Source organism: Salmo trutta, unplaced genomic scaffold (assembly GCF_901001165.1).
Source record: "Salmo trutta unplaced genomic scaffold, fSalTru1.1, whole genome shotgun sequence".
Taxonomy (NCBI): domain Eukaryota; kingdom Metazoa; phylum Chordata; class Actinopteri; order Salmoniformes; family Salmonidae; genus Salmo; species Salmo trutta.
In genome coordinates, this window is record NW_021823319.1 from 895,487 (window position 1) to 906,956 (window position 11,470).

Sequence of the window (11,470 nt, forward strand, 5' to 3'; positions counted from 1 at the left end):
CTGTTACCCTCCATACTGTTACCCTCCATACTGTTCCCCTCCCTACTGTTACCCTCCCTACTGTAACCCTCCATGATATTACCCTCCATACTGTTACCCTCCATACTGTTACCCTCCCTACTGTTACCCTCCATGATATTACCCTCCCTACTGTTACCCTCCCTACTGTTACCCTCCATGATATTACCCTCTATACTACTACCCTCCATACTATTACCCTCCATACTGTTACCCTCCATACTATTACCCTCCATACTGTCACCCTCCATGCTGTTACCCTCCATACTATTACCCTCCATACTATTACCCTCCATACTATTACCCTCTATACTGTTACCCTCCATGCTGTTACCCTCCATACTATTACCCTCCATACTGTTACCCTCTATACTGTTACCCTCCGTACTGTTACCCTCTATACTGTTACCCTCCATGCTGTTACCCTCCCTACTGTTACCCTCCCCACTGTTACCCTCCATACTGTTACCCTCCATACTGTTACCCTCCATACTGTTACCCTCCCTACTGTTACCCTCCATACTGTTACCCTCCCTACTGTTACCCTCCATACTGTTACCCTCCATGCTGTTACCCTCCCTACTGTTACCCTCCATACTGTTACCCTCCCTACTGTTACCCTCCATACTGTTACCCTCCATACTGTTACCCTCCCTAATGTTACCCTCTATACTATTACCCTCCATACTATTACCCTCCATACTGTTACCCTCCATACTATTACCCTCCATACTGTCACCCTCCATGCTGTTACCCTCCATACTATTACCCTCCATACTATTACCCTCCATACTATTACCCTCTATACTGTTACCCTCCATGCTGTTACCCTCCATACTATTACCCTCCATACTGTTACCCTCCATACTGTTACCCTCCCTACTGTTACCCTCCATACTGTTACCCTCTATACTGTTATCATCTGTACTGTTACCCTCCATACTGTTACCCTCTATACTGTTACCCTCCATGCTGTTACCCTTCATACTATTACCCTCTATACTGTTACCCTCCCTACTGTTACCCTCCATGCTGTTACCCTCCCTACTGTTACCCTCCATACTGTTACCCTCTATACTGTTACCCTCCATGCTGTTACCCTTCATACTATTACCCTCCATACTGTCACCCTCCATGCTGTTACCCTCCCTACTGTTACCCTCCATGCTGTTACCCTCCATACTGTTACCATCTATACTGCTACCCTCCATGCTGTTACCCTCCATACTATTACCCTCCATACTATTACCCTCCATACTATTACCCTCCATACTGTTACCCTCCATACTGTTACCCTCCCTACTGTTACCCTCCATACTGTTACCCTCTATACTGTTACCCTCCGTACTGTTACCCTCTATACTGTTATCATCTGTACTGTTACCCTCCCTACTGTTACCCTCCCTACTGTTACCCTCCCCACTGTTACCCTCCATACTGTTACCCTCCATACTGTTACCCTCCATACTGTTACCCTCCCTACTGTTACCCTCCATACTGTTACCCTCCCTACTGTTACCCTCCATACTGTTACCCTCCATGCTGTTACCCTCCATACTGTTACCCTCCCTACTGTTACCCTCCATACTGTTACCCTCTCTACTGTTACCCTCCATGATATTACCCTCCCTACTGTTACCCTCCCTACTGTTACCCTCCATGATATTACCCTCCATGCTGTTACCCTCCATACTGTTACCCTCCATACTGTTACCCTCCATACTGTTACCCCTCCATAATGTTACCCTCCCTACTGTTAGCCTCCATGCTGTTACCCTCCGTGCTGTTACCCTCCATACTGTTACCCTCCATACTGTTACCCTCCTTACTGTTACCCTCCATGATATTACCCTCCCTACTGTTACCCTCCATACTGTTACCCTCCCTACTGTTACCCTCCATACTGTTACCCTCCATACTGTTCCCCTCCCTACTGTTACCCTCCCTACTGTTACCCTCCTACTGTTACCCTCCATGATATTACCCTCCATACTGTTACCCTCCATACTGTTACCCTCCCTACTGTTACCCTCCATACTGTTACCCTCCATACTGTTCCCCTCCCTACTGTTACCCTCCCTACTGTAACCCTCCATGATATTACCCTCCATACTGTTACCCTCCATACTGTTACCCTCCCTACTGTTACCCTCCATGATATTACCCTCCCTACTGTTACCCTCCCTACTGTTACCCTCCATGATATTACCCTCTATACTACTACCCTCCATACTATTACCCTCCATACTGTTACCCTCCATACTATTACCCTCCATACTGTCACCCTCCATGCTGTTACCCTCCATACTATTACCCTCCATACTATTACCCTCCATACTATTACCCTCTATACTGTTACCCTCCATGCTGTTACCCTCCATACTATTACCCTCCATACTGTTACCCTCTATACTGTTACCCTCCGTACTGTTACCCTCTATACTGTTACCCTCCATGCTGTTACCCTCCCTACTGTTACCCTCCCCACTGTTACCCTCCATACTGTTACCCTCCATACTGTTACCCTCCATACTGTTACCCTCCCTACTGTTACCCTCCATACTGTTACCCTCCCTACTGTTACCCTCCATACTGTTACCCTCCATGCTGTTACCCTCCCTACTGTTACCCTCCATACTGTTACCCTCCCTACTGTTACCCTCCATACTGTTACCCTCCATACTGTTACCCTCCCTAATGTTACCCTCTATACTATTACCCTCCATACTATTACCCTCCATACTGTTACCCTCCATACTATTACCCTCCATACTGTCACCCTCCATGCTGTTACCCTCCATACTATTACCCTCCATACTATTACCCTCCATACTATTACCCTCTATACTGTTACCCTCCATGCTGTTACCCTCCATACTATTACCCTCCATACTGTTACCCTCCATACTGTTACCCTCCCTACTGTTACCCTCCATACTGTTACCCTCTATACTGTTATCATCTGTACTGTTACCCTCCATACTGTTACCCTCTATACTGTTACCCTCCATGCTGTTACCCTTCATACTATTACCCTCTATACTGTTACCCTCCCTACTGTTACCCTCCATGCTGTTACCCTCCCTACTGTTACCCTCCATACTGTTACCCTCTATACTGTTACCCTCCATGCTGTTACCCTTCATACTATTACCCTCCATACTGTCACCCTCCATGCTGTTACCCTCCCTACTGTTACCCTCCATGCTGTTACCCTCCATACTGTTACCATCTACTGCTACCCTCCATGCTGTTACCCTCCATACTATTACCCTCCATACTATTACCCTCCATACTATTACCCTCCATACTGTTACCCTCCATACTGTTACCCTCCCTACTGTTACCCTCCATACTGTTACCCTCTATACTGTTACCCTCCGTACTGTTACCCTCTATACTGTTATCATCTGTACTGTTACCCTCCCTACTGTTACCCTCCCTACTGTTACCCTCCCCACTGTTACCCTCCATACTGTTACCCTCCATACTGTTACCCTCCCTACTGTTACCCTCCATACTGTTACCCTCCCTACTGTTACCCTCCATACTGTTACCCTCCATGCTGTTACCCTCCATACTGTTACCCTCCCTACTGTTATTCTCCATACTGTTACCCTCTCTACTGTAAACCTCCATGATATTACCCTCCCTACTGTTACCCTCCCTACTGTTACCCTCCATGATATTACCCTCCATGCTGTTACCCTCCATACTGTTACCCTCCATACTGTTACCCTCCATACTGTTACCCTCCATAATGTTACCCTCCCTACTGTTACCCTCCATGCTGTTACCCTCCGTGCTGTTACCCTCCATACTGTTACCCTCCATACTGTTACCCTCCTTACTGTTACCCTCCATGATATTACCCTCCCTACTGTTACCCTCCATACTGTTACCCTCCCTACTGTTACCCTCCATGATATTACCCTCTATACTATTACCCTCCATACTATTACCCTCCATACTGTTACCCTCCCTACTGTTATCATCTGTACTGTTACCCTCCCTACTGTTACCCTCCCTACTGTTACCCTCCCCACTGTTACCCTCCCTACTGTTACCCTCCATGATATTACCCTCTATACTATTACCCTCCATACTATGACCCTCCATACTGTTACTCTCCATACTGTTACCCTCCCTACTGTTACCCTCCCTACTGTTACCCTCCCCACTGTTACCCTCCCTACTGTTACCCTCCCCACTGTTACCCTCCCTACTGTTACCCTCCCTACTGTTACCCTCCCCACTGTTACCCTCCCTACTGTTACCCTCCATGATATTACCCTCTATACTATTACCCTCCATACTATTACCCTCCATACTGTTACTCTCCATACTGTTACCATCTATACTGTTACCCTCCATGATATTACCATCTATACTGTTACCCTCCATACTGTTACCCTCTATACTGTTACCCTCCATACTGTTACCCTCCATACTGTTACCCTCCGTACTGTTACCCTCCCTACTGTTACCCTCCCTACTGTTACCCTCCCACTGTTACCCTCCATACTGTTACCCTCCATGATATTACCATCTATACTGTTACCATCTATACTGTTACCCTCCATACTGTTACCCTCTATACTGTTATCATCTGTACTGTTACCCTCCCTACTGTTACCCTCCCTACTGTTACCCTCCCCACTGTTACCCTCCATACTGTTACCCTCCATACTGTTACCCTCCCTACTGTTACCCTCCATGATATTACCCTCCCTACTGTTACCCTCCATACTGTCACCCTCCATGCTGTTACCCTCCATACTGTTACCCTCCCTACTGTTACCCTCCATACTGTTACCCTCCATACTGTTACCCTCCCTACTGTTACCCTCCATGATATTACCCTCCCTACTGTTACCCTTCCTACTGTTACCCTCCATGATATTACCCTCCATGCTGTTACCCTCCATACTGTTACCCTCCATACTGTTACCCTCCATACTGTTACCCTCCATAATGTTACCCTCCCTACTGTTACCCTCCATGCTGTTACCCTCCGTGCTGTTACCCTCCATACTGTTACCCTCCATACTGTTACCCTCCTTACTGTTACCCTCCATGATATTACCCTCCCTACTGTTACCCTCCATACTGTTACCCTCCCTACTGTTACCCTCCCTACTGTTACCCTCCATGATATTACCCTCCCTACTGTTACCCTCCCTACTGTTACCCTCCATGATATTACCCTCTATACTGTTACCCTCCATGATATTACCCTCCCTACTATTACCCTCCCTACTGTTACCCTCCATACTATTACCCTCCCTACTGTTACCCTCCGTACTGTTACCCTCTATACTGTTACCCTCTGTACTGTTACCCTCCATACTGTTACCCTCCGTACTGTTACCCTCCATACTGTTACCCTCCATACTGTTACCCTCCGTACTGTTACCCTCCATACTGTTACCCTCCATACTGTTACCCTCCATGCTGTTACCCTCCCTACTGTTATCCTCCCTACTGTTACCCTCCCTACTGTTACCCTCCCTACTGTTACCCTCCATACTGTTACCCTCCCTACTGTTACCCTCCATACTGTTACCCTCCATTCTGTTACCCTCCATACTGTTACCCTCCATGTTGTTATCATCTATACTGTTACCCTCCATACTGTTACCCTCCATACTGTTACCATCTATACTGTTACCCTCCATGCTGTTACCCTCCATGCTGTTACCCTCCATACTGTTACCCTCCATACTGTTACCCTCCATGATATTACCCTCCATACTGTTACCCTCCATACTGTTACCCTCCATGCTGTTACCCTCCATACTGTTACCCTCCATACTGTTACCCTCCATGCTGTTACCCTCCATACTGTTACCCTCCATGATGTTACCCTCCATACTGTTACCCTCCATACTGTTATCCTCCATGATGTTACCCTCCATACTGTTACCCTCCATGCTGTTACCCCCCATACTGTTACCCTCCATGCTGTTACCCTCCATAATATTACCCTCCATAATGTTACCCTCCATACTGTTACCCTCCATGCTGTTACCCTCCATGCTGTTACCCTCCATGCTGTTACCCTCCCTACTGTTACCCTCCATAATGTTACCCTCCATGCTGTTACCCTCCATACTGTTACCCTCCATGCTGTTACAGTATAACCCCTGTGTTCCCACAGCTGTTGGAGTGGATCCGTCGTATGACCCCCTGGCTAGAGAACAAGTCACCGGAGACGACCATGGCTGCCATGCGCGGTAAACTGGAGGACTTCAGAGACTACCGTCGACAACACAAACCCCCCAAGGTGCAGGAGAAGTGCCAGCTGGAGATCAGCTTCAACACCCTGCAGACCAAGCTGAGGATCTCCAACCGGCCCGCCTTCATGCCCTCCGAGGGACGGATGGTCTCAGTGAGTTACACACACACACACACACACACACACACACACAGACACACACGCCTTCATGCCCTCTGAGGGACGGATGGTCTCAGTGAGTTACACACACACACACACACACACACACACACACACACACACACACACACACACACACACACGCCTTCATGCCCTCTGAGGGACGGATGGTCTCAGTGAGTTACACACACACACGCACACACACACACACGCCTTCATGCCCTCTGAGGGACGGATGGTCTCAGTGAGTTACACACACACACGCACACACACACACACGCACGCACGCACGCACACACACACACACCTTCCAGCCCTCTGAGGGACGGATGGTCTTGGTGAGGAGAGGAGACCTTCCTGCCCTCTGAGGGACGGATGGTCTTGCTGAGGAGAGGAGACCTTCCTGCCCTCTGAGGGACGGATGGTCTTGGTGAGGAGAGGAGACCTTCCTGCCCTCTGAGGGACGGATGGTCTTGGTGAGGAGAGGAGACCTAGATGAAGGATCAGGCAACACATCCCCTGGTCATAATTCTGCTTTCAGGGATCTTTTTGAATTTACCCAAAAAGAGAGAGAGAGTTCCCTGGTGAGGTAAAGCCATGTACTGCCTGCCTGTCTGTCTGTCTGTCTGTCTGTCTGTCTGTCTGTCTGTCTGTCTGTCTGTCTGTCTGTCTGTCTGTCTGTCTGTCTGTCTGTCTGTCTGTCTGTCTGTCTGTCTGTCTGTCTGTCTGTCTGTCTGTCTGTCTGTCTGTCTGTCTGTCTGTCTGCCTGCCTGCCTGTCTGTCTGTCTGTCTGTCTGTGTCCCTGCAGGACATCACCAGTGCGTGGGCGGGCCTGGAGCAGGCAGAGAAGGGCTATGAGGACTGGCTGCTGAGTGAGATTAGGAGGTTGGAGCGTCTCAATCACCTGGCTGAGAAGTTCCAGATGAAGTCTACTACCCACCACGGCTGGTCTGTAGGTGAGGCTGTTCTCTGTCTGTTCCAGGGATTCTCTGACCACTCCTCGAGGAAACCCCCCCTAATACCTTTCACTATTTTAGTTGTATCCCTGAACTGTCTTTATTTATTTATTTTATTTATTTCACCTTTATTTAACCAGGTAGGCTAGTAGAGAACAAGTCCTTTATTTAACCAGGTAGGCAAGTTGAGAACAAGTTCGCATTTACAATTCCGACCTGGCCAAGATAAAGCAAAGCAGTTCGACAACATACAACAACACAGAGTTACACATGGAGTAAAACAAACATACAGTCAATAATACAGTAGAAAAATAAGTCTATATACAATGTGAGCAAATGAGGTGAGATAAGGGAGGTAAAGGCAAAAAAAGCCATGGTGGCAAAGTAAATACAATATAGCAAGTAAAACACTGGAATGGTAGATTTGTAGTGGAATAAAGTGCAAAGTAGAAATAGAAATAATGGGGAGCAAAGGAGATAAATAAATAAATAAATACAGTAGGGGAAGAGGTAGTAGTTTGGGCTAAATTATAGATGGGCTATGTACAGGTGCAGTGATCTGTGAGCTGCTCTCACCTGATTGACCTAGTGAAAGGGCTTGATGATTAGGTGACCAGATGAATCAGGTGAGCTAGCTGTGGAATAGTTAAATATATTGGAACGGCTGGGTGGGGGGTTAGGGGTGGGGGTCCCCCGGTTTGAAAAGCCCTGCCTTAGGTCTAGGATACTGGTGTTTTATATTGGAAGGGGGTCAAGGAGAAGAGTTTTGGGAACCACTTCTCCATTCAGTTAGTACAATATACCATACCAGCAGTACCAACCTGAGATGTCCTGTGCTCAAGATGGGAGACAATTTCCTGAATAAGAACAATAAAATAAACTGAACTGATCTGATCTGTCTATAGAAATGCACATCGATTATCTATCAATATAGAATGGATTCCTAATAGTGATCATTGATTTTGATGATGGTGTGTGTGTGTGTGTGTGTGTGTGTGTGTGTGTGTGTGTGTGTGTGTGTGTGTGTGTGTGTGTGTGTGTGTGTGTGTGTGTGTCTAGGTAAGGACAGTGTGCTGTCTCAGAAGGACTACGAGTCTTGCTCTCTGACGGAGGTGAGAGCTCTGCTCAGGAAACACGAGGCCTTTGAGAGCGACCTGGCCGCTCACCAGGACAGAGTGGAGCAGATCGCTGCCATCGCACAGGAATTAAAGTAAGAAAGGAGGGAGGGAGGGATGGGGGAGGGGAGAGGGGAGAGGGAGGGAGGGAGGGAGGGGAGGGGGGAGAGGGAGGGAGGGAGGGGGGGGAGGGAGGGGTTGAGAGCGACCTGGCCGCTCACAGGCTAATGTTGTGTAGATTGAAGTAGGTTCTAATGTTTTGTACATTGATGTAGGTTCTAATGTTATGTAGATTGATGTAGGTTCTAATGTTATGCAGATTGAAGTAGGTTCTGTAGGTTCTAATGTTATGTAGATTGAAGTAGGTTCTGTAGGTTCTAATGTTATGTAGATTGATGTAGGTTCTAATGCTGTGTAGATTGATGTAGGTTCTAATGTTTTGTAGATTGATGTAGGTTCTAATGTTATGTAGATTGATGTTGGTTCTACTGCTGTTGTGGTTGTCAGTTCTGAGCAGGTAGTCAGGAAGAAGTCTGGACAAGCCCTTGACAGACTATCCTACTGGTAGATGCTGTATGGACTCCAGTGGGTAAAGACAGTCTGGACAAGGCCACTGACAGACCGTAACCTGATGGTAGACAGAGAATCCTCATTGTTGCTGCCAAAGTTCAACCACTCTAAAGAACATATTTTCCCCTGATGTAAAGTGGTGTAAAGGTCACAGCAGCACCAACCAGCCCACAGGTCAGCGTGCCGCTGCATTGAGGACAGCCCAGTGTTCTAAATGTGGGTTTGAATGACCCTGAACAGCACCTGCCAGGTTCCCTCGGCACAGCGCCCATTGTCCTGCCCGTGTGTGTGTGTGTGTGTATGTGTGTGTATGTGTGTGTGTGTGTATGTGTGTGTGTGTGTGTGTGTGTGTGTGTGTGTGTGCGCGTGCGTGCGTGCGTGCGTGCGTGTGTGTGTGTGTGCATAGTTGGCAGATAGAGTTAAATGATGGTATGATCCTCCTCACCTCTCTCTCTCCAGTCTCCTGTATAAATATATATATATATATGTGTATATTTACCTTGCTATTATTGGTCAGCTCCTGTTCTAGAACGCGGGCCAACCTGTGTTCTTCACGTGTCACAGTTGAAGGACTCTGATGTCATTCACCAGCCCAGAGCAACTTCCTGTCAACACGTGTTGACTGGGCTCTTTCCGTGGATACTGTTGCAATTCATCCTGGCTCTTTCCATGGATACTGTTGCTATTCATCCTGGCTCTTTCCATGGATACTGTTGCTATTCATCCTGGCTCTTTCCATGGATACTGTTGCTATTCATCCTGGCTCTTTCCATGGATACTGTTGCTATTCATCCTGGCTCTTTCCATGGATACTGTTGCTATTCATCCTGGCTCTTTCCGTGGATACTGTTGCTATTCATCCTGGCTCTTTCCGTGGATACTGTTGCTATTCATCCTGGCTCTTTCCGTGGATACTGTTGCTATTCATCCTGGCTCTTTCCGTGGATACTGTTGCTATTCATCCTGGCTCTTTAAAAAAAACACATCATTACATAAGAAGGCATCACTTTTACTAAAATCATGTAAAATAAAATGTGAAGGTGTTCCCTTTAAAATACACGTTGTCGGTAATCAGTAGTGACATCTAAAGTCCTACTTTTCTGTAATTCTGTTGGTAAATTTTTAACAAAAGTAGATGGAATTTTCCACAGGCTGTGTTGCAAGCCTGTCCGAGGGGAGATTCCCCAGCAGAGGTTAATATTGACTGAGATAACACTGTTAGTACTTCTACAGTACTGACGAAGGGATGACCTTTCACCTTCTGACATGCTGTGATCCCATTGGCTGTTAGTCCACCAGATAAGATAAATGGCTATGACCCATGACTCAGATACATGGCAGTGAACTCACACACACCACACACACACAACACACACACACACACACACACCACACACACACCACACACACACACACACACACACACACACACACTTGTCCCCCTGATGAGGTCTGTTTGCCACAGGAGTTTTGCACTATTCCCCAGCACCTATATCCAGTTACTGCCTGGGTGGGTCTGGGCCAGGAACACAATGCCACAGGTCACCTTGGGGGTTCTCTGTCAGCCCCCTGCAATGTTCCTGTCACGGCCTTCGTAAGGATTGGACCAAAATGCAGCGGGTACGTGAATGCTCATATTTCCTTTATTGAGAACACGACACAAAACAAGAAACAAAAAGAAGAAAAAAACGAACGACAGCTAAACAGTTCTGCAGGCTGACCATAGCAGCGCAAAAACAACTTCCCACAAAAGACAGGTGGAAAAAGGGCTACCTAAGTATGGCTCCCAATCAGCAACAACGATGTACAGCTGTCCCTGATTGAGAGCCATACCAGGCCAACATAGAAATACAAAACATAGAACAATACCCCAAAACCAGACAACACAAAACAAACAGACCTCTGCCACGTCCTGACCAAACTACAATAACAAATAACCCCTTATACTGGTCAGGACGTGACAGTTCCTGGGTCGTGTTTATTAGGCACCAAATGGAAAAAAACTACTTTGACCTGTCCAATGAAAAAAGTAAATTTTCGTAGTTTGTTGCAACTGTTTTAAGAACGTTTCCGTTGCATTCATTATTGAATAACGACCCCGGTTTCTTGGGATACTTCTGGATAGGGATAGGAGAGTCAGGAAAAGGTTTTCTCTGGGATACTTTCTGCGAAGAGGAGAGAGTCAAGTAACAGGTTTATCTGGGACTACTTTGAAGAGGGAGAGTCCGAGGTCAGTAAACAGGTTTCTCTGGGAATACTTCTGGAGAGCCAGGAGAGTCAGTAACAGGTTTCTCTGGAATACTTCTGGCGAGGAAGAGTCAGTAACAGGTTTTCTCTGGGATTACTTCTGGAGAGGGGAGAGTCAGTAAAGGTTTCTCTGGGATACTTCTGGAGAGGGGAGAGTCAGTAACAGG

At 47.1% G+C, this 11,470-nt stretch overlaps 1 protein-coding gene across 1 annotated transcript in view; it reads left to right on the plus strand.

Moving 5' to 3' along the window:
• Positions 1-8,588, plus strand: part of LOC115190098 (alpha-actinin-2-like) — a 28,893-nt gene extending 20,305 nt beyond the window's left edge. The window contains exons 9-11 of the mRNA XM_029748573.1: positions 6,179-6,409; positions 7,224-7,371; positions 8,431-8,588. Of these exons, the coding sequence (XP_029604433.1) occupies positions 6,179-6,409; positions 7,224-7,371; positions 8,431-8,585 (534 nt within the window). The 3' untranslated portion in view covers positions 8,586-8,588. The remainder of the gene's footprint in view (positions 1-6,178; positions 6,410-7,223; positions 7,372-8,430) is intronic.
• The last annotated feature ends 2,882 nt before the right edge of the window (positions 8,589-11,470 follow it).